Genomic DNA, 24,076 nt, shown 5'->3' on the forward strand with positions numbered 1-24,076 from the left:
CAAACTGCAAACGACTACATCTCCCAACCAATCACGCATAAATCCAGGAAGTCAGGTTCCTCGAGCTGGTTGCTCCATCGTTGCCAAGTCGCGAACATAAAACAGAATGGGAAAGGGTTTCTTTAGATGTGTTGAATGCATTAAGGACGCGCACGAGCTTCGCAGAGATTACAGTAATGGGATCTTGAAGATAAACATATGTGTGAGTTAACTAACTGGCCCATGTTCATTTCCTGGTTTAGATATTAGCTAACTGATGATGCTAGGCTAGCTAGAAATGAAGGGACCTGTCACTGCCAGCGGTTTCTCTGTTTCTATTCAAGTTATGATGCCTGATGATGGATAGTTAGCTGATATTTGTGGTTAGTGGTTGGGTCTCTACCCTTACAACAGATAAAACAGTAAGCTAGCTATCTAGTTTAGCCATAAAAGCTAGATAAATGCGTATGGTGTGCCTGTTTTATCCCTTTCATACATAGACCAAAATCCCACTAATTTATCATGTCTGCATTTTTATAACAGCTTTTTCGTATATCTGAAAGGGGTAGGGGGTAAAAAACGTGGGAAAATAAAAGCCACCTAAAGACCGAGTCATGATTCCTGCATTTTCACAGACCCTGTAACCAAAATACAGGTATCGGGTCTGTGTGAATGGTTCTCTGCTTTTTTGCAGGTAAAGACATTAACACTTCCATTGTTTAACACCTCCCTAATTTAAACTGCAAACAGCCCCCATGGTTTAACAACACCCCCCACCCCTCCTAATTTCAAATCAAATCAGATTTTCTTTGTCACATACGTGTTTAGCAGATGTTATCGCGGGTGTAGCGAAATGCTTGTGCTTCTAGCCCCGACAGTGCAGTAATATCTAACAAGTAATATCTAACAATTTCACAACATATACCCAATACACACAAAACTAGTAAGGAATGGGATTTAAGAATATATACATATATGGACAAGCAATGACAGAGCGGCATGGACTAAGATACAGTAGAATATTATAGAATATAATGCAGTATACAGTGAGGGAAAAAAGTATTTGATCCCCTGCTGATTTTGTACGTTTGCCCACTGACAAAGACATGATCAGTCGTTAATTTTAATGGTAGGTGGTCTAAGGCACTGCATCGCAGTGCTAACTGTGCCACTAGATCCTGGTTCGAATCCAGGCTCTGTCGCAGCCGGCCGTGACCGGGAGACTCATGGGCGGCGCACAATTGGCCCAGCGTCGTCCAGGGTAGGGGAGGGAATGGCCGGCAGGGATGTAGCTCAGTTGATAGAGCATGGCGTTTGCAACGCCAGGGTTGTGGGTTCGATTCCCACGGGGGACCAGTATAAAAAAAATATGTATTCACTAACTGTAAGTCGCTCTGGATAAGAGCGTCTGCTAAATGACTAAAATGTAATGTAAATGTTGAACAGTGAGAGACAGAATAACAACAAAATCAAGAAAAACGCATGTCAAAAATGTTATAAATTGATTTGCATTTTAATGAGGGAAATAAGTATTTGACCCCTCTGCAAAACATTACTTAGTACTTGGTGGCAAAACCCTTGTTGGCAATCACAGAGGTCAGACGTTTCCTGTAGTTGGCCACCAGGTTTGCACACATCTCAGGAGGGATTTTGTCCCACTCCTCTTTGCAGATCTTCTCCAAGTCATTAAGGTTTCGAGGCTGACGTTTGGCAACTCGAACCTTCAGCTCCCTCCACAGATTTTCTATGGGATTAAGGTCTGGAGACTGGCTAGGCCACTCCAGGACCTTAATGTGCTTCTTCTTGAGCCACTCCTTTGTTGCCTTGGCCGTGTGTTTTTTTGTCATTGTCATGCTGGAATACCCATCCACGACCCATTTTCAATGCCCTGGCTGAGGGAAGGAGGTTCTCACCCAAGATTTGTACTCCTGAGTGGCGCAGTGGTCTAAGGCACTGCATCGCAGTGCTAACTGTGCCACTAGAGATCCTGGTTCGAATCCAGGCTCTGTCGCAGCCGGCCGTGACCGGGAGACTCATGGGCGGCGCACAATTGGCCCAGCGTCGTCCAGGGTAGGGGAGCGAATGGCCGGCAGGGTAGGGGAGGGAATGTAGCTCAGTTGATAGAGCATGGCGTTTGCAACGCCAGGGTTGTGGGTTTGATTCCCACGGGGGGCCAGTATAAAAAAAATTATGTATTCACTAACTGTAAGTCGCTCTGGATAAGAGCGTCTGCTAAATGACTAAAATGTAAATGTAAATTTGACGGTACATGGCCCCGTCCATCGTCCCTTTGATGCGGTGAAGTTGTCCTGTCCCCTTAGCAGAAAAACACCCCCAAAGCATAATGTTTCCACCTCCATGTTTGACGGTGGGGATGGTGTTCCTGGGGTCATAGGCAGCATTCCTCCTCCTCCAAACACGGCGAGTTTAGTTGATGCCAAAGAGCTCCATTTTGGTCTCATCTGACCACAACACTTTCACCCAGTTCTCCTCTGAATCATTCAGATGTTCATTGGCAAACTTCAGACGGGCATGTATTTGTGCTTTCTTGAGCAGGGGGACCTTGCGGGCACTGCAGGATTTCAGTCCTTCACAGCGTAGTGTGTTACCAATTGTTTTCTTGGTGACTATGGTCCCAGCTGCCTTGAGATCATTGACAAGATCCTCCCGTGTAGTTCTGGGCTGATTACTCACCGTTCTCATGATCATTGCAACTCCACGAGGTGAGATCTTGCATGGAGCCCCAGGCCGAGGGAGATTGACAGTTATTTTGTGTTTCTTCCATTTGCGAATAATCGCACCAACTGTTGCCACCTTCTCACCAAGCTCCTTGGCGATGGTCTTGTAGCCCATTCCAGCCTTGTATAGGTCTACAATCTTGTCCCTGACATCTTTGGAGAGCTCTTTGGTCTTGGCCATGGTGGAGAGTTTGGAATCTGATTGATTGATTGCTTCTGTGGACAGGTGTCTTTTTATACAGGTAACACGCTGAGATTAGGAGCACTCCCTTTAAGAGTGTGCTCCTAATCTCAGCTCGTTACCTGTATAAAAGACACCTGGGAGCCAGAAATCTTTCTGATTGAGAGGGGGTCAAATACTTATTTCCCTCATTAAAATGCTAATCAATTTATAACATTTTTGACATGCGTTTTTCTGGATTTTTGTTGTTGTTATTCTGTCTCTCACTGTTCAAATAAACCTACTATCCAGGCTCTGTCGTAGCCGGCCGCGACCGGGAGACCCATGGGGCGGCGCACAATTGGCCCAGCGTCGTCTAGGGTAGGGGAGGGAATGGCCGGCAGGGATGTAGCTCAGTTGGTAGAGCATGGCGTTTGCAACGCCAGGGTTGTGGGTTCGTTTCCCACGGGAGGGTATGAAAAAATAAATAATGTATCCACTCACTAACTGTAAGTCGCTCTGGATAAGAGCGTCTGCTAAATGACTAAAATGTAAATGTAAAAATTTACCATTAAAATTATAGACTGATAATTTCTTTGTAAGTGGGCAAACGTACAAAATCAGCAGGGGATCAAATACTTTTTTCCCTCACTGTATACATATGAGATGAGTAGTGCAAGATATTTAAACATTATTAAAGTGACTAGTGTTCCATTTCTTAATGTGTCCAGTGATTTCAATAGGCAGCAGCAGCCTCTAATGTGCTAGTGATGGCTATTTAACAGTGATGGCCTTGAGATAGAAGCTGTTTTTCATTCTCTCGGTCCCAGCTTTGATGCACCTGTACTGACTTCGCCTTCTGGATGATAGCGGGGTGAACAGGCAGTGGCTCGGGTGGTTGTGGGGCCCCAATGTTGAGGATCAGCGAAGTGGAGATGTTGTTTCCTACCTTCACCACCTGGGGCCGGCCCTTCAGGAAGTCCAGGACCCAGTTGCACAGGGCGGGGTTCAGACCCTCGAGCTTAATGATGAGCTTGGAGGGTACTATGGTGTTGAATGCTGACCTATAGTCAATGAACAGCATTCTTACATAGGTATTCCTCTTGTCCAGATGGGATAGGGCAGTGTGCAGTGTGATGGCGATTGCATCGTCTGTGGATCTATTGGAGCGGTAAGCAAATTGAAGTGGGTCTATTGATATGTATGAAAGGGGTATACCTGCAATTAAGTGGTAAATAAGAGGCTGTTTCAACGGGGGTCATATAAACATTTCCTTATAGTTTTTACAGGTAACATACCACATCTTCTGTCTGAAATGGGTAAATGTCTCTACTTCTTTCAGGAATCCTGCCAAAAGCCTGTGGACAAGTACATTGAATATGATCCAGTCATTATTCTGATTGATGCCATTTTATGCAAAACTCAAGCATTCAGACACATTCTGTTCAACATTACATTGAACGTAAGTACAGTAAGACACTGAAAAACGATTCACCAGAGTCAGATTACAGTGCATGCTTTAGAAAATTGATGAGACTTGATCCACATTGCATTGCATTTACTCTGCAGAGAGACACAAGGCATGATGGCATGTCTTATTGATGGTTTCCTCTACAGATTCACTGGAAGCTGTGTGTGTTTTGCCTGCTGTGTGAGTCCTACCTGAGGTGGTCACAACTTCCGGGATCTGAACAGAGCAATGACCCTGCAGACATCATTAGATACACCAAGGAATGGGATTTCTATGGCATGTTTGGGATGGCAGCTCTTGGTGGGTATATAAAGCATGGAAAAAAACACATCATTACTATAACAAGTCATGCACTCATCAACAAACATGCCTTTGACAATGTTAATAGCAATGTTATAACAATGTTTCCAAGTGTAGATAAAATGACAAATCCTGCTTTCTTTTCACAATGATTTCATACAAATGACGGTCTTCTGCTGGTTGGTACTGATTTCATGTTCATTTGTCCACAGAATTGGGTGCGTTCTCTGTTGGAGTGCTGTCTTTCCTGTGGCTGGTGCAGAGGCTGCTTGGCTATGACTTTGAACTGAGCTTACTACTGAAAGCCCTCCTGCTGTCCAGCTATGGCAAAATCCTGCTCATCGCTGCAGTCATATGGGAGCATGACTACTCCCCGCACTGCTTCAGCCTCATCAAGCTGTTTGTGCTCACATCCAACTCTCAGGCCATCAGAGGTACATTAGCCAACTCCTCCCTCAGTGTACCAATGCTCCCATTATAATACTAATAATAATAATATGCCATTTAGCAGATGCTTTTATCCAAAGCGACTTACAGTCATGCGTGCATATATATATTTTTTTGTGTATGGGTGGTCCCGGGGATCGAACCCACTACCTTGGCGTTACAAGCGCCGTGCTCTACCAGCTGAGCTACAGAGGACCATTAGTCACTCACATTTAGCTCCATCGCTGTTCCTGTTAATTCAGCGAGTGAATTGGAGTGAAAATGGATTGAAAAGTTCTCATTACTCATTATTGATACTATTAAATAACCTATTTCACACATTGAGCACCATATCTATCGACTTTTCACATAGTGAATTCTGTTATTCCCTAGAGTTACTAAATAGTTATAAATAGTTCCAAAATTGTCCAAAGCTAATCCATTAATTCACTAAAGTTGCATTAACGTTATGCATTATGTTTTTTTCACCAAACAATCAGGCCTGCAAAGCAAGCACTAGTCTCGGTGTGCCCCCTGTGGTTTGTCACATTTCAGGGTAATGGCCCTTATCGTGCTGCTGGTCCAGTTTTTGCTGTTCTGCCTGCGGCTATGGAACCCTGACCTCTTCACCAGTCGTGCTACCTTTTCCCGGACCTTCTGTTTTGACTCTCTCCTTTCTTTCTTTCTTTCTTTCTTTCTTTCTTTCTTTCTTTCTTTCATTCTTTCAATTCGATTTAAGGGCTTTATTGGCATGGGATAAACAAAAGTGAAATAAACACTTTTTCCCCCTTTTTTTTTTATACAGTAAACATTACACACACAAAAGTTCCAAATGAATAAAGACATTTCAAATGTCATTATGTGCAAATAGTTAAAGTACAAAAGGGAAAATACATCAACATAAATATGGGTTGTATTTACAATGGTGTTTGTTCTTCACTAGTTGCCCTTTTCTTGAGGCAACAGGTCACAAATCTTGCTGCTGTGATGGCACACTGTGGTTTTTCACCTAATAGATATGGGAGTTTATCAAAATTGGGTTTGTTTTCTAATTCTTTGTGGATCTGTGTAATCTGAGGGAAATATGTGTCTCTAATATGGTCATACATTTGGCAGGAGGTTAGGAAGTGCAGCTCAGTTTCCACCTCATTTTTTGGGCAGTGTGCACATAGCCTGTCTTTTCTTGAGAGCCAGGTCTGCCTACGACGGCCGCTCTCAATAGCAATGCTATGCTCACTGAGTCTACGTAGTCAAAGCTTTCCTTAAATTTGGGTCAGTCACAGTGGTCAGGGATTCTGCCAATGTGTACGCTCTGTTTAGGGCCAAATAGCATTCTAGTTTGCTCTGTTTTTTTGTTAATTCTTTCCAATGTGTCAAGTAATTATCTTTTTGTTTTCTCATGATTTGGTTGGATCTAATTGTTTTGCTGTCCTGGGGCTCTGTGGGGTCTGTTTGTGCTCTCTGTCTCTCTCTCTCTTTCTCCCCCATATTCTCCACCTGGCACAGCCAGAAGAGGACTGGCCACCCCTCAGAGCCTGGTTCCTCTCTAGGTTTCTTCCTAGGTTCCTGCCTTTCTAGGGAGTTTTTCCTAGCCACTGTGCTTCTACAGCTGTATTGCTTGCTCTTTGGGTTTTAGGCTGGGTTTCTGTATAAGCACTTTGCGACAACTGCTGATGTAAAAAGGGCTTTATGAATACATTTGATTGATTGATTGATATTGGATTCCTGTAGAATTCATGGTTTATTGCACTGATGGCAGTATTTCTCAATTCTACAACAAGTAGGAGATTAACATGATCTAAAGGTGTTCTAAACAAGTACTTTTCCTGCATATTGTCATGTTTGTGTTCTTGTAAGACCTGATCATTTCCTCTCCTCTCTTCTCCAGTCATTCTTAACTGCAGCAGAAGGCTCTCCCTGCTGGCTGTGTGTGTGGGTCTGCTATTGGAGACGTGCATAGCCCAGGCGTTTCAGACGCTTCCATGGAGCATAAAGGACATCCTGCCGTTCCAATGACCTGTTTCAGGCCGGTCCTAAAGAACACACTGTTACAATGGCACCTATTATGCCCTGGACCAGAGACCGGTGAGGGGAAACTATTAGTGCTATGTGGAGTGTGCCTAGACATATAGTCAAACACTGACAATAACCTCTCTGTTGGTATTGGAGTTAATGAGGCTACGGGACATTCCTGAGGCTATTTGTGAAATACCACCTTAGAAAGCACATAGTGAACATATTCATTATTCTGTGCAATGCCAAAAACCACAGGCTGTGTATAAGCAACACATATTTTGATATGGAACAGATGTAAGATGTGTGTGTCACAGAGAGAGAGAACTTGCAGTGAGTAATCCCATTTATTGCCTTGAATTCTTTATTTTATTGAAGCTGTACAGTAAAAGAGAGCAATACTCTCTTGGTGATGCAGCCTATATGATTAAGTATAGGAGCTGTGGAATAATAAGCATTTGACACACATGTTCACAGAGGGTGGCTTTACAGTGCCTTCAAAAAGTATTCACACCCCTTGACTTTTTCCACATTTTGTTGTGTTACAGCCTGAATTTAAAATGAATTAAATTAAGATGTTTTTGTCACTGACCTACACAGAATACCATAATGTCAAAGTGGAATTAATTAAAAATGAAAATAAATGAAAATATCTTGAGTTAGTAAGTATTCAACCCCTTTGTTATGGCAAGCCTAAATAAGTTCAGGAGTACACATGTGCTTAACAAGTCACATAATAAGTTGCATGGACTCTGTGTGCAATAATAGTGTTTAACATGATTTTTGAATGACTACCTCATCTCTGTACCCCACACATACAATTATCTGTAAGGTCCCTCAGTCGAGCAGTGAATATCAAGCACAGATTCAACCACAAAGATCAGGGAGGTTTTCAAAAAGAAGGGCACCTATTGGTAGATGGGTACATAAAAAAAAAAAGCAGACATTGAATATCTTTTTGAGCATGGTGAAGTTATTAGTTACACTTTGGATGGTGTATCAATACACCCAGTCACTACAAAGATACAGGCGTCCTTCCTAACTCAGTTGCCGGAGAGAAAGGAAACCGCTCAGTGATTTCACCATGAGGCCAATGGTGACTTTAAAACAGTTACAGAGTTGAATGGCTGTAATAGGAGAAAACTGAGGATGGATCAACAAAATTGTAGTTACTCCATAATACTAACTTCATTGACAAGAGTGAAAAACAGGAAGCCTGTACAGAATACAAAAATTCCAAGACATGTATCCTGTTTGCAACAAGGCATTAAAGTAATACTGCAGAAAATGTGGCAAACAATTCACTTTTTGTCCTGAATACAAAGTGTTATGTTTGGAACAAATCTAATACAACACATTACTGAGTACTACTCTCCATATTTTCAAGCATAGTGGTGGCTACATCATGTTATGGGTATGCTTGTAATCGTTAAGGACTGGGTAGTTTTTCAGGATAAAAAAGAAACGGAAAGGGGCTTCCCGAGTGGTGTGGCAGTGCTAGAGGCGTCACTACAGACCCGGGTTCGATCCCGGGCTGTATCACAACAGACTGTGGTCGGGAGTCCCATAGGGCGGCCCACATTTGGCCCAGCGTCGTCCAGGTTAGGGGAGGGTTTGGCCGGGAGGGCTTTACTTGGCTCATCGCGCTCTAGCAACTCCTTGTGGCGGGCCGGGAGCCTGCAGGCTGACCTCGGTCGTCAGGTGAACAGTGTTTCCTCCGACACATTGGTGCGGCTGGCTTAAGCAGGCGGGTGTTAAGAAGCGCGGTTTGGTGGGTCATGTTTCGGAAGACGCATGACTCGACCTTCACCTCCCGAGGCCGTTGGGGAGTTGCAGCGATGATTGGGGGTAAAATATAAAAATAAACGGAATGGAGCTAAGCACAGGCAAATCCTAGAGGAAAACCTGGTTCAGTCTGTGTTCCACCAGACACTGGAAGATAAATTCACCTTTCAGCAGGACAACAACCTAAAACAAATGGCCATATATACACTGGAATAGCTTACCAAGAAGACAGTGAATGTTCCTGAGTGGCCAAGTTACAGTTTTGACTTAAATCTGCTTGAAAATCTATGACAATACCTGAGAATGGTTGTGCTGAAGGTGCCAAAAGGGCTTCTGCAAAGTATTGATTCAGGGGTTTGAATACTTATGTAAATTACATATTTCTATATTTCATTTTCAATAAATTAGCAAACATTTCTAAAAACATATTTTCACCATTTTGAATTCCGGCTGTAACACAACAAAATATGTAATAAGTCAAGGGGTATGAATACTTTCTGAAGGCACTGTATGTGCTAAGGCCCCTTGATACCTTATGGTTAAGTAGTGCATACACAAACATACTGTATGAGTCTTTAGATTTTTTCTGACCAAAGCCAGTTGCTTTGTTGGTATTTCTTAATTGTATGAAGCACACTAATGTCCTCCAGAAAGGCTGTTTTTGTATGCAGACAGAGCCTGAAGTCAGTGTGAATAAAATTAATATTTTTGATAACTCACTGTTTTGTCCTCAGAGATTTTTCAAACTGGTCTTATTTGTTTCTCCTTTTTGAACAGAGATAAAATTATTTATATTTAACTTTTGTAATTCCTGCCATAACTCGGCTCAGGATTAATGTTGTGCTCACACGTTGTAACAAGCCTTTACATCGTTGAGTGAACTCTGCCTGGGAATGTTATGTTTGGTATCCTTACAAGGATACCTCAAGTGGATCTGAGCATCTGTCAGTGAATGGTCCAGGATGACAAATAGTCATTGTTTTTAGACTGCTTGCCTTGCAAGCACGTGGAATAAGGGGAGAGGATAGTGAGTGGAGTATCTTCAATGAATAGTGAGTATCGATACCGTATCCAAACAAGAAGGCATGTCAAGTGGAAGGAAATGTAAACAACAATGCTAGAACAGAGATTCAACCCCACATGTTCCTAGGGCACATACTGTACGCTAATGTATCAAGTCAATTGGTGATGTGCATTCTAAAGAGCAGTGGGGGTCACTTATGGCAAATGTGTCATTTTAAATAAATAGATATCTCTAATGCCTGACGTGCTGACCCAGCCTGGTGCCTTCAAACAGGGGGAACGTGTTATGTAAGGCCTCAGGTGGTCGTGGGTAATTGTAGATCCATGTTTTGAAAGACATTCCACTGCTTGTGAAATCAAACTGGTTTCAACCCCTGTAGTAAGCCTTGAAGCACACATACTAAACGTCCCCAGCTCAGTGTTGGTAATGGAGAAAGGCTCAAAGTGTTCCAGCAAGAGTGTAGTGAGTGTTTGCAGCATTATTCAACCTGGTGTAGTGGTAGATCATGAGTCTGGATAATCAGATTAGTATAACAAGAATCACATCAGAGGCATTACGATGTTGAGACCAGTGCATGAATGTACTGTTAAAGGGAAAGAACATTTGAGTCATTGGGACAAAAGATGTCATGAAGAATAGAGAATTTGTCATTGTAATTCTCTATCTCAGTGAAGGAGATGAAGAAGAGCTCAGTGTAAGCGCATGAGGATAGTGCTAGCCAGGTCCAGGGCTCAGAGAGTAAAAGTCAGACAGGATCACTGAAGGAGAGCTGACTGTTCTGTGCCAAAGCCGGGCTGTAAGCTCTCAATCAGATTTTCCAAAATCCTCTGGACAAGTTAACCAAGGCTTCAGACAGCGCATCTGTTGACACAATAAAGGTCAGATGTCCTTCTAACCACACCACTATTTGATTGCCACTTATGTAAGTGTTCATTAACAATTTGTATATGTTTTTAGTCTTATTTCTGAATAAAACCAAACTTCAAGGATACTATTTCCTCTGAAAACTCCTCAGCTGTATTCGTTTTCTGGCGTTAGTAGAACCAAGGGAATTCGTTGGTGTTCTTTCCCATTAATTGCTAAAGCTTTGTTGTGAGCAGTGTGTTTGTGGTCTGTGAATGTTGGTACAGCCCAGTTGCACATAGTTGGTACAGCCCAGTTGCGCTTGTGTGGCAAGCTGTCCCATCCCAGGGGCAGAGTTACACATACCTTGGATTTGCTTTCAATCAAGATTATGTTAATCTACCACAATCTCCTAAACAGGTGCTCAGCCCAGCACAGAGGCGTGTTCACTACAGGCTGCTTTCCAAAAGGGCACTTGATGTTAGTCAATATTTACCCTCACTTCTCCTTTGAATACATGTAGCTCATATTGTACTCTAAGGGACACACGATGGTGTATGAAGTTCGAGATTTTAGCTGCCCAGCTGGGTTGGTTGCTATATGTCTGTGAATAGATACAGTAACAGGGTAACTTTCTGAGGGTCCACCAGTGTTGATCACATGATTTGTCTACGGAGCCTTGACCTGATAAGAAAACACTTGCAGAGCCATATTGTGCAATAGCTCTCTACCTCACCTAAGTTGCTCTTCCAGAAGCTTTGCTTCTCCGTTTTCAGTATGAGATAAACAATTATCTTCAGCTGTACATATAGAGCACTAGTTACATATCATAAATTATATAATAACTTAAGCGATGCCTCGTTTGAATAAGACATTCATTTTTAAAACTAGGTCAAACAGCAATAGTGTTGAAATAGTGAACAATTCTCCAAAACACATATAGACAAAGAAGGATGTTTCTATAGCAGCTACAGTTGAAGTCGGAAGTTTACATACACCTTAGCCAACTACATTTAAACTCAGTTTTTCACAATTCCTGACATTTAATCCTAGTAAAAATTCCCTGTTTTAGGTCAGTTAGGGCGGCAGGTAGCTTAGTGGTTAAGAGCGTTGTGCCAGTAACCGAAAGGTCGCTGGTTCTAATCCCTGAGCCGATTAGGTGAAAAATCTGTCGATGTGCCCTTGAGCAAGGCACTTAACCCCAAATTGCTCCTGTAAATCGCTCTGGATAAGAGCGTCTGCTAAATGAAAAAAACAACAAAAAAAAACTTTATTTTAAGAATGTGAAATGTCAGAATAATAGTAGAGAGAATGATTTATTTCAGCTTTTATTTCTTTCATCACATTCCCAGTGGGTCAGAAGTTTACATACACTCAATTAGTATTTGGTAGCATTGCCTTTAAATTGTTTAACTTGGGTCAAACGTTTCGGGTAGCCTTCCCCAAGCTTCCCACAATAAGTTGGGTGAATTTTGGCCCATTCCTCCTGACAGAGCTTGTGTAACTGAGTCAGGTTTGTAGGCCTCCTTGCTCGCACACACTTTTTCAGTTCTGCCCACAAATGTTCTATAGGATTGAGGTCAGGGCTTTGTGATGGCCACTCCGATACCTTGACTTTGTTGTCCTTAAGCCATTTTGCCACAACTTTGGAAGTATGCTTGGGGTCATTGTCCATTTGGAAGACCCCTTTGCGACCAAGCTTTAACTTCCTGACTGATGTCTTGAGATGTTGCTTCAATATATCCACATAATTTTCCTTCCTCATGATGCCATCTATTTTGTGAAGTGCACCAGTCCCTCCTGCAGCAAAGCACCCCCACAGCATGATGCTGCCACCTCCATGCTTCACGGTTGGGATGGTGTTCTTCAGCTTGCAAATAACCCCTTTTTCCTCCAAACATAACGATGGTCATTATGGCCAAACAGTTCTATTTTTGTTTCATCAGACCAGAGGACATTTCTCCAAAAAGTACAATCTTTGACCCCATGTGAGTTGCAAACCGTAGTCTGGCTTTTTTTAATGGCGGTTTTGGAGCGGCCTTTCAGGTTATGTCGATATAGGACTCCTTTTACTGTGGATATAGATACTTTTGTACCTGTTTCCTCCAGCATCTTCACAAGGTCCTTTGCTGTTGTTCTGGGATTGATTTGCACTTTTCGCACCAAAGTACGTTCATCTCTAGGAGACAGAACGCGTCTCCTTCCTGAGCGGTATGACGGCTGCGTGGTCCCATGGTGTTTATACTTGCGTACTATTGTTTGTACAGATGAACGTGGTACCTTCAGGCATTTGGAAATTGCTCCCAAGGATGAACCAGACTTGTGGAGGTCTACAATTTATTTTGAGGTCTTGGCTGATTTATTTTGATTTTCTCATGATGTCAAGCAAAGAGGCACTGGGTTTGAAGGTAGGCCTTGAAATACATCCACAGGTACACCTCCAATTGACTCAAATGATGTCAATTAGCCTATCAGAAGCTTCTAAAGCCATTACATCATTTTCTGGAATTTTAACAAGCTGTTTAAAGGCACAGTCAACTTAGTGTATGTAAACTTCTGACCCACTGGAATTGTGATACAGTGAATAAGTGAGATAATCTGTCTTTAAACAATTGTTGGAAAAATTACTTGTGTCATGCACAAAGTAGATGTCCTAACCGACTTGCCAAAACTATAGTTTGTTAACAAGAAATTCGTGGAGTGGTTGAAAAACGAGTTTTAATGACTCCAACCTAATTGTATGTAAACTTCCGACTTCAACTGTATAAAACTAAACTATTTAAATTTACTCTCAAGAAGTGCAATGTTCTATTGGTCGGTGCCAAGGGTGATCAGTACACTATAAAGTGGTGAGTGCTGACCCGTAAAGCCAAAGCTAATTTTAGAGCTACAAAGTAGACAGTTGTGTTCAGTTGCCTATGAACGACAGTTTCATGCAGGAATAACAAATCTGAGTATCAAGTAATTTTATTAAATCCATAATTATAGCTATCACATAAGAGAGCATAATCTTCCAAAAACAGTAGTATGGTCATTCACTGAAAAATAACAAACATGAGGAATGGATTGAAACAAAACAAACCCTTCAAATACTCAGTGAGTTATGTATCTGAGGAAACAATGAAATATACTTTTTTTTTTTTTTATCCTCCACAGATTCATATATTACTCCTTTGATGACAGATTCATCCATCTTGACCTTGCCACTGGACTGAAATTCAGGTTACATTTTCTTGGCTTGAGGCCTATATTGACTCCTTTAGGTCTGTAGATTCTGATTCAGAGCCAACAAATCGAGATCACACTGTGGTACAAGAACACAGCTTTCTGATTGGATGAAATCAAGACTATATCCATCTGGATATATATTGCCACATGAAAAAGGAACTAATCAGGATGCTGTTGTGTACATTTCATACCTGGATTAATGACACTGGTGAAGAAACATTAGGTTTCCTTTTAGGTGGGAATTGAACAAGTAACTGTGCTGGAGTTACAGTATGCGGTGTACTACGTGTTTGCCATGAGACCATCCGAAAGACATGACCAGATTGAGAAAAGTGCTGTGAGTTGAAGGGACAGACAACAGCAATAGCCAAGGTCTGAGACCTAAAAAGGCACTAAGTGTGGAGATTTGTTTAGTGTTCTGTTTAAATACAAATTTTCAATGTGGGGCTGGTGGCGGTAATATACATTTACCGTGAAGCTGGAGGTAGAAAATTCAGTACATGATCATCACTCACATTGAGGCATAGAAGGTACCGTGAACATTTTCTTTCAACTCCCCATTTTGAAAGCATGCTGTATATGACCTCCAAACATCCTCTGGTGTGTATATTGTCAAATTGCATTAAATCGGTGAAGAAAACGTACGTCTCAACAGATCAACCTCCTGTATTACAAAACATTCTTGATATATTGTCTTACATTGTTCGGCGAGAAAACAGACTATATCATCTGGAAGAACATTGCATTTTACAGTATCATTCCTAAAACCCAATACATTTCAGCAAATGTGCGTCAATTATACTCTTTGGTTTGCGTACCACAAGCACATTAATTATGGACCAGTTTACACACAAAATTGTCAAAGGATACACAAGCAAAATTTCTTTCAAGAATGCACTTCTAGCTTAAATTATTTTGATACAGTCTATGCAGCTAAATGTTGAGTGCACATAGAGACTCAAGATAGGGGTCAGTTGGCTATGGAAGACTATGGTCAACATTGCCATACGTGCACTAAATGCATGTCCTAGTGGGGTCAACATACTATGAATTCGTAATGGGTACCTTGTATTGAGTTGTTAATTGAAAACAAAGGTTTATGATGGAAGCAACTGTACTTAATTCAACAATGCAAACTTCCCAGTCTCATTGAACTATTAACTGAAAAAGTATGGAGAGCCACAGCACAGTATGGCATCTGCACACCATAGACAGGGCTTCTGAGAAGCACAGCGTCTGCACACCATAGACAGGGCTTCTGAGAAGCACAGCGTCTGCACACCATAGACAGGGCTTCTGAGAAGCACATGCTTACTTACCCCTGGTTTTAAAACCATTCCAGAAGTAAGCAGTTTCCAGCATTTTATACTTTTCTCCAGCCTAAGCAACACAAACCAGTCTCCGTTGACACTACACACCATCTAAAAGTTGATTTCCTCCCCTGATTGCAGGGACAGGAATCCCATCTATTTTGTTTATAAAGACTGTCCCAGTCTCTGGAATTTCAACCCTGTAAACATTGTGAAGATGACACAGAGCTTGGAAGTACTCACAACCCAATCATAGAAAACTTGAAATGTCCATAGTAATAGGGGAAAAAAACATTTATAATAAATAATGAACTTTTGTATATATTTATATGAAAGAGGTCTGCTGAAAAAGGACTATAAGCCAGCAAAACTCAATGCATGGCACAGCTCTTTATAAAAAGCGTATTGCCTCAAACGTGTAGAGTCTAACTTAGGAGCAAACAGCTCAGCTCTTGGGTCTCTCAGATGGTGATGTGGAAAGAGTCTTGTAGCCAGGAGTCCTTGCTAGTCCCATTTTTGGGAGATGTTGCCTCACTTCCCTCCGGTTGGTCAGTTGGTGTTGTGCTGGTCTCCTGGTAGTATTCATCATCTTCGTCAAAGTAGCCGTTCTCTATCCCGTGCCCGACGCTGAGGTCCTGGCAACTGCCCTTGTACTCTTGGATTGACTCATGGAGGGACCAGAGCTGACACAGCAAAGACATATCCTGCTGACGCAATCCCACCTGGAAAGATAAAAATGATACTATAATTATTTTAAGATTTCCCAAACAGGTGCTTGATACTATACTTAGGCCTAAACGTTAGCAATTAGACAAAAGTTGGTGCTTCATGCCTTTAACTAGAAATGTTTCTTTTATTCAATTAAGCAGAAATATTTTATGGGATAAAATATTAACCCCATAGGAGGATAGGCCTACAGTAAGGCTGGAAGAAAGTTTGCTTTGTAAGTTTTCAAAGACATACTCCTACTGAAATCTTCACACAGATCAATGGAGTATAGATTGTGTAGGCTATCAAATGAAACCAAACTGACATGGTATGAATGTAGGCTATCAAATCCTACAAACAACAATGTATAAATGTTTCATTGTTGTCACCGTTACTGGCTAGCGTTGCAAATCTTATCACACAAAAATTGGCAACTGCCAGTGTAAAATTGCTGGTTTACATGTTTCAGCCGACCAAAAAGAGCTAGGATACTAATTAGACCATGAAGTAATGAACAGTAATGGAGTGATTTCTTGATTCTGTCTGAACAGCTGTTGCTCTCATTTCACAATTTTGCCTCAAAATTCCCTCCCTCCTGTTTGCAATCATTAATTGATCACCTCCCCTCCACTTCTTACCATTTCTTTTCGGAGGAGTGCTAAAGCCGCATCAAGGTTGGCCGGTTTATTTGCAAGCAGGTTGTCTGAATTGTTTCGCCCACGGCTAAGGTCGTCTTGGATCATGGTTTTCTTTGCATACATCCTCTCCATCTCTCTCCAAGACCCGCCGCTTGAATTCAGCAAGCCGCTTAGGCTCTTTGGCAGTGGGGGTAGCCCCTCAATGGAGGCCAGTGTTCCGCCCGCTGTGCCGTTCGCGGATTTACCGTTCATCGTTATACCTTTTTTTTTCTCAAACAAATGCAATACTTTTAGTTTTAGTCGTTATAAATCACCACATTCAGGAATGAAAAGCACATCTCCGACGAACAACATGCAACAGCCGTTGACGCCAAACAACAGTAATCTTCTCCTTTCGAGCTCTGGCTAACTCGCACTTCCTGTCCCTTTAACACAGTTCCAGGCTGATTGGGCGTCACCCGCAGCGACGGACAGGAAAGGGTGGTTGAATATTCATAACCTAATACCAGAGTGTTCTTTGTTTGTTAGAGTACGCGTTCAAGTGCTAGTCGGAATTAGGAAACTTGGAAATGTACGATTTGCAACTGGTTGTAGTTAGACACGTGCCGCGTTCAACCAGTTAGCAAATCGGAAATTTCCGAGTTTGCTAGTTCCGACTAGCGCATGAACGCGGCATTATTCCTGAAGTAAATCACAGCTCTACATTTACATTACATTTTACAGTATGTGGAGTGATTTAATTATTAAGACAGTTATAATGAGCCACCACCAAATAGCCATCATTCAACATTTTATCAAATTAAAGTTCTCAAGCTTATTTTCTTTAGGATAAAGGAACACTTAGAAAAGAAACAAACTTGACATGTGCCACATGAATACCACTGACTGAGAATAGTACAACAGGCTAGCGTTGCAAATCTTATCACACAGAAATTGGCAACTGCCAGTGTAAAATTGCTGGTTTACATGTTTCAGCCGACCAAAAGTGATTTACTGGCGGTGGGTGAGGTCATCATGACAAGTATGTGTCTGCAGAACAAAGGTGTCAGTATGAAGGACAGATGGTGGGCTTTCCATCCATGGTCCTGCATCACTAACAACAGCCCCTCAACAAAGAGAGGAAGCCCAACCCACAGAGGCACATGTGGCCTAAACAATGGCAGATGTAATTGAAAAAGCAAGGTCTCAACAACTGACATGTCATTTTAAATGTGGAAAACAAAAGAATGTATGTATTCCCTCACTTAAAACACATTTTATACTATTTTATATGAATTGGCAGTGCATCAATATGAGTTGAAATGAACTCAAAATGAGTTTTTAAATTGTGTACAGTCAAGACAAGGACAGTTAGTGACTACCCCATAAAGCCTTCATAATCAACATGAGTGCTGGTGCCTTTTGACTGCAGTGCACTCAAGCTGAAAGAATCATGAGTCTACCCGAGGACACATTAAATACAGGCTAGAGATAACAAAAAAAAAAAAAAAATGTATGCACTCACTAACTGTAAGTCGCTCTGGATAAGAGCGTCTGCTAAATGACTAAAATGTAAAATAATGGGATGCAACACATTTTAGTGCTGCTCATTTATCTGTCTTCTTCCTAAAATCCATAATATGCTACTTATTTGTCATTGTGCTAATTGTCTGGGTTGTCCTCAGTATCTTGCAGGTCAGGAGGAGCAGAAGTTGTGACATATAGCTGCCTGCCTTATTGTTGGTCTTTGACTCCTTGAAATCTGCTGCCCTTCCTCTCTTCTACGACATTTAGCTCACCCCACTGCCCCTGCACCTTCCTTCCCTAAATAACATATGCCTTGCTTTTACATTTACATTGTAGTCATTTAGCAGACGCTCTTATCCAGAGCGACTTACAGTTAGTGAGTGCATAATTTTTTTATTCAAGGATAAAAAGAGCACCATTGGTATTAAATTGCACAAGCACTTTGTCTTTACGGAAACTGTCATTGCTCTCTTGGCCCGTCTAGTTATGTCCTCATAAAACCATCCTGTACTCTTTGAATGTGAATCAACAGACCTTTCTCGTCGGTGGTCTATGCCCTTGGAGAGGCAGGAAATCTATTCAAAAGCATCTGAGCATGTATGGGTATTGAAGTATGTGTCCGAGAATTCTGTAATTTTTCAGTCAATTTAATGAGTTTAGTGATATGATGAAATGGTATTTGAGACTGTCTTTTTGATTTCTATTAGTCTGCCATTGTAGTTTTACATTGAGGAGGACTATGAAAAGGCACATTCAGCCAGAAGATACTTAGGGTATTGTAAGAACATTACATTTTTTAAATAAAACTGAATCCCTTCATACACATTACTATTAAAACATGAACATTGGTCTTATTTTGGCAGAAAGAAAATAGTTGGATGGGCTAATTTCAGAATGTCTGTGTACAGGTGCAGTGATCGGTAAGCTGCTCTGACAACTGACGCTTAAAGTTAGTGAAGGGGAGTTTTGCAGTTCGTTCCAGTCATTGGCAGCAGAGAACTGGAAGGAATGGCGGCCAAAGGAGGTGTTGGCTTTAGGGATGACCAGTGAGATATACCTGCTGGAGCGCAGACTACGGGTGGGTGTTGCTATGGTGACCAGTGAGCTAAGTTAAGACAGGGATTTGCCTAGCAGTGATTTATAGATGACCTGGAGCCAGTGGGTTTGGCGACGAATATGTAGTGAGGGCCAGCCAACAAGAGCGTACAGGTCACAATGGAGGGTAGTATATGGGGCTTTGGTGACAAAACGGATGGCACTGTGATAGACTACATCCAATTTGCTGAGTAGAGTGTTGGAGGCTATTTTGTAAATGACATTGCCGAAGTCAAGGATCGGTAGGATAGTCCGTTTTACGAGGGCATGTTTGGCAGCATGAGTGAAGGAGGCTTTGTTGCGAAATAGGAAGCCGATTCTAGATCTAACTTTTAATTGGAGATGCTTAATGTGAGTCTGGAAGGAGAGTTTACAGTCTAACCAGACACCTAGGTATTTGTAGTTGTCCACATACTCTAGGTCAGACCCGCCGAGAGTAGTGATTCTAGTCGGGTGGGCGGGTGCAAGCAGCTTTCGGTTGATGAGCATGCATTTAGTTTTACTAGTGTTTAAGAGCAGTTGGAGGCTACGGAAGGAGTGTTGTATGGCGTTGAAGCTCGTTTGGAGGTTTGTTAACACAGTGTCCAATGTGCCTTGGTCACAGTGCTGTTGGGTTTGTAAACCCTAGCAGGTGAACCATTGATGTTGAAAAATGCCTTGGTGTTGCTGACATTTTTTAATAGGGGGTTTCTGTCCTCTGAAGGGACCATGGGCTCCCCCTGCTATGGAGGTTGTGGAGCTCCCCTTTTCTGTGGGATAATCAGTTGATTCCTTTAGCTGTCACCTGAGCTGGAGGAGACAGCACAAGTCTGGGAGACACAGGAGTAGTGAGGGGTTTTGTGGGACTGTTGACAAGAGATTTCTGAGTTGATGATGGTGAACTCTCTCCAAGCAAAAAGCCTTTGCTACTGAATGGAATGATATTCCTTATATCCTGTAAACCAGAGCCTGAGACCAAAGCATAGGAAATCAAATGTAGATTCAAGAAGACACATTCACTAAGCCATATTTTGAATTGTAAATAATATTACTACTCTCAGCATTCATTAGATGAGAAAGAGACATGTATTACCTGCAGTAGATGTGCTGGAAGCCTTGCTCTTGCTTGTGGGCTTGTCTGTAGGCTTCTTGTCTTTGCTGGTGTCTATCTTGCTTTCGCTGTTGTCTGTCTTCTTGCCTTTCTTTCCATAACCCTCTGGCTCCTTGACCTTTGTATAGGTGCCCCCACAGGAGCGCAGGTGATCCCCCCACCATGTGTCTTGGGCTGAGGGGGCACGGTACATTGCCCTCTTCACATATCCAAAGTAGGGCTTGCGAGTCTGACAGGGCCTCTCACACCGCCACCAGTACTGACGGTAGAGATCTACTTCATCATGGAAAGTGTGATAGACCTGGTGGAACACAGTTGATTCTGGAATCAGAGACATTAACACAAAGTACACTTTCACAGTTGACATTGTGGGGACACTGAGCAGAACTTACTGTGATTTTAGTTCCAGTGGCTTGGTTGATTCTGTCCATGTGCTTGCAGAACTCAGGCCCATTCCCATCATGATCTCTGTTGTTTTGAGTCACGAAGAGCAGTGCATGGATCATCTCATGCAGAAGTGTCTGGAATAACAGGGTATTTTCATGTTATGCTATACTGAAGAAATTACATCAGCTACATTGCTTATGTTATATCTTATACAATTGCCATCAATTTGAGAAGTTTCAGGTTGGTTAGTCAAAGTACCTGTACAAGATCCCGACGGGGTCTAAGTTTCAGTAAAGGCTCACTAAGTCAAATAGAACACAGTCCACCTCGTCCTTCGTAAGAACACACCTGCACACCTACAATTGAAGATTGTATGACGAGACAGGTATTGAATAATGGAAAATTAACCACAGGAAAGCAATCACATGGACCAGTTATAGCCATGACAGCCAAAGTTCCCACACGCTTTACATTCTGAAAGTTGATGGGCAGCCATTATTCTAATGTATGAGATATAATCATAAACACATTTATCATATCAGATGGTTGATACAACAATGTGAATCGTTCAGACTTACAGTGTCATTCGGGGGCTCCATTTGACTTCCACACCACTGAGCTTTCCCCAGAAGAACGTGTCATCGAACTCCAGAAACATGGCCCTCACGTAGACTTGGGTCAAACACCTCCCACGACTCATCCACAATTGACATTGGTCTCTTGGGGGCAACAGATGGATGTAAATAGAATGACATTGTTGCTGCTAGACTCAACTTTCAGTTTTTTGCTGGTTTGGCCATAGTTATCATCAGTTGGTGTGTATAAGGATGCCTCGAAGTCAAACTGCTCCTGCAGCTGAATGGCAAGCACAAAATCTTCATTCAAGTTCAACTAGCTAGCTACTGGAGTTGAAAAGATAATTCAACTTAGATGGATACCTACACTGAACAAAAATATAAACACAAAATACAACAATTTCAAAGATTTTACTGAGTTACAGTTCATATAAGGAAATCAGTCAATTGAAATAAATTCATTAGGCCCTAATCTATGGATTTCACATAACTGTGAATACAGATATGCATCTGTTGGTCAGATACCTTAAAAAAAAAAAAGTAGGGGCGTGAATCAGAAAACCAGTCCGTATCTGATATGACCACCATTTGCCTCATGCAGCGCGACACATCTCCTTCGCATAGAGTTGATCTTTTTTTTTTTTGTCATTTAGCAGACGCTCTTATCCAGAGCGACTTACAGTTAGTGAGTGCATACATTTTCATACTGGCCCCCTGTGGGAAACGAACCCACAACCCTGGCGTTGCAAGCGCCATGCTCTACCAACTGAGCTACAGGGGACTGGCTGTTGATTGTGGCCTATGGAATGTTGTCCCACTCCTCTTCAATGGCTGTGTGAAGTTGCTGGATATTGTCGGGAACCGGAACACGCTGTCGTACACGTCAATCCAGAGCATCCTAAACATGTTCAATGGGTGACATATCTGTTAAGTATGCAGGCCATGGAAGAACTGGGACATTTTCAGCTTCCAGGAATTGTGTATAGATTCTTGCGACATGGGGCAGTGCATTATTATGCTGAAACATGAGGTGATGGCGGCGGATGAATGGCACAACAGTGGGCCTCAGGAGCTCGTCACGGTATCTCATTCAAATTGCCATCGATAAAATGCAATTGTGTTCGTTGTCCGTAGTTTATGCCTGCCCATACCATAGCCCCACTGCCACCATGCAGCACTCTTGTTCACAACGTTGACATCAGCAAACCGCTCGACCACACAACGCCATACACGTGGTCTGCGGTTGTGAGGCCAGTTGGACTTACTGCCGAATTCTCTAAAATGAAGTTGGAGGCGTATTATGGTAGAGAAATTAACATTAAATTATCTGGCAACAGCTCTGGTGGACATTCCTCAATACTTGAGACATCTATGGCATTGTGTTGTGTGACAAAACAGCACTTTTTAGAGTGGCCTTTTATTGTCCCCAGCACAAGGTGCACCTGTGTAATGATCATGCTGTTTAATCAGCTTCTTGATATGCCACACCTGTCAGGTGGATGGATTATCTTGGCAAAGGAGAAATCAGGAATGTAAACAAATTTGTGCCCAAAATTCACATAGAAATAAGCTTTTTGTGCGTATGGAAAATGTATGGGATCTTTTATTTCCGCTCATGAAACATGGGACCAACACTTTACATGTTGCATTTATATTTTTGTTCAGTGTAGATTAGCTAGATTGGTAGTACTCACTATAATATCGTTGTCCTATAACGTTGACTAGCTAGCTCGCTTTAGTTAACGTTAGCTGGCTAATGAATGCACCAAAACCCAATGCAGCTGATTTGGAGCTGGATAGCTCTAACTTTACCGACTGTAATCGTGGTCTGATAAATATTATTGTTATATATCTACGTAAGCTTACCTCAATATCCAGTTTAAGTTAAATATAGATTAATGTTGGTTATTTTTAGGTAGTAAACTACAGCAAATTCGCTCCTGTTCAAAATAAGTGTAATTTCAGTCTATGGTGCTTTTGGGAATTCTGGGATACGTTATTCCTCCACAGAGATTCCACTAGTTACCACAGCCACAAAGTCAAAATGGCTATATTGTAAAAAAATAAATAAGATGTGAACACACATTCGGTTTTTGTTCTTAATTTAAGGTTAGGCATAAGGTTAGCAGTGTGGCTGAGGTTAAGGTTAGGTTTAAAATCACATTTTAAGAAATGTGTTTATGACTTTGTGGCTGAAGTAACTAGTGATGACCCTCTACAGTAGCACTCGCGAATAAATGTTGTCCAACTAAACAGTTACTCGGGATTTTGCATAAAACTTACACTGAAATAAAATAAAACGTTCAAACGAATATTGAGTGTCATTTTCATCCCTCAATATCAATACAACTTCGATGACTGAGCACACCATTTATTTTATGATCCAATGCATTTCTTTTTTAAACCATACCAGAGAGGAATAGGTGAAGCGAGATTGTATACTCTGCCCAAAATCTGTCCACGAAAATAACACCAAGTGAAGATTTTTTGTATGGAGGTCAATGAGAGTGTCGAATTTGGTCAACAACAAAAAAATAAACTTTATATCGGAGTTGTGCCTATTGTACACGTGAGTATCTGCCCTCTCATTAGCTATAATGGTCCCACCTGATCTCACAACCTCCTGTCTGCCTTCCATCTTTAAGGACATGTATTTCCATTGTTAGAGCGATCACGCGACTATCTTGTCAATATAATCGAACATCTTTGCCCAAACTACATATTTTGTTGGCCACCTAGTCTCCGGACGGCTCGTGACGTTTTGGGTGTTAACCTATTTCCTCTTCCTGACTGTTAGCAC

General features: G+C 41.8%; 2 protein-coding genes and 1 pseudogene across 3 annotated transcripts; 1 reads left to right on the plus strand and 2 right to left on the minus strand.

Moving 5' to 3' along the window:
- Positions 1-68: 68 nt before the first annotated feature.
- On the plus strand, positions 69-7,748 carry LOC311108183 (protein ARV1-like). Its single transcript, XM_084150801.1, has 5 exons — positions 69-202; positions 4,220-4,339; positions 4,495-4,648; positions 4,861-5,082; positions 6,963-7,748. Exons 1-5 carry the CDS (start codon positions 107-109, stop codon positions 7,088-7,090), a joined length of 720 nt encoding a protein of 239 aa, XP_084006927.1. The 5' UTR covers positions 69-106; the 3' UTR covers positions 7,091-7,748.
- A 5,941-nt stretch (positions 7,749-13,689) lies between these two features.
- On the minus strand, positions 13,690-16,956 carry LOC311108752 (protein FAM89A-like). Its single transcript, XM_084151489.1, has 2 exons — positions 16,624-16,956; positions 13,690-15,999 (listed from the first exon to the last, which is right to left on the minus strand). Exons 1-2 carry the CDS (start codon positions 16,873-16,875, stop codon positions 15,739-15,741), a joined length of 513 nt encoding a protein of 170 aa, XP_084007615.1. The 5' UTR covers positions 16,876-16,956; the 3' UTR covers positions 13,690-15,738.
- Positions 16,957-19,738: 2,782 nt separating this feature from the next.
- On the minus strand, positions 19,739-21,456 carry LOC311108160 (DNA-dependent metalloprotease SPRTN-like; annotated as a pseudogene). The gene is made up of 5 exons (XR_014615895.1): positions 21,280-21,456; positions 20,960-21,057; positions 20,707-20,835; positions 20,297-20,615; positions 19,739-20,172 (listed from the first exon to the last, which is right to left on the minus strand). The product of XR_014615895.1 is annotated as a DNA-dependent metalloprotease SPRTN-like (transcript).
- Between the last annotated feature and the right edge of the window lie 2,620 nt (positions 21,457-24,076).

The sequence above is a fragment of the Coregonus lavaretus genome (assembly GCF_964263955.1).
Source record: "Coregonus lavaretus genome assembly, chromosome: 33".
Lineage (NCBI taxonomy): Eukaryota > Metazoa > Chordata > Actinopteri > Salmoniformes > Salmonidae > Coregonus > Coregonus lavaretus.

Excerpts from the sequence above, each read along its gene's own strand:
- LOC311108183 (XM_084150801.1), top strand. The coding sequence starts at position 107 with ATGGGAAAGGGTTTCTTTAGATGTGTTGAATGCATTAAGGACGCGCAC. Across the intron at positions 203-4,219 it reads TCTTGAAGATAAACATATGT|GAATCCTGCCAAAAGCCTGT; the intron begins GTGAGTTAACTA and ends TACTTCTTTCAG. Across the intron at positions 5,083-6,962 it reads CAACTCTCAGGCCATCAGAG|TCATTCTTAACTGCAGCAGA; the intron begins GTACATTAGCCA and ends TCTCTTCTCCAG.
- LOC311108752 (XM_084151489.1), bottom strand. The coding sequence starts at position 16,875 with ATGAACGGTAAATCCGCGAACGGCACAGCGGGCGGAACACTGGCCTCC. Across the intron at positions 16,000-16,623 it reads CACTCCTCCGAAAAGAAATG|GTGGGATTGCGTCAGCAGGA; the intron begins GTAAGAAGTGGA and ends TTATCTTTCCAG.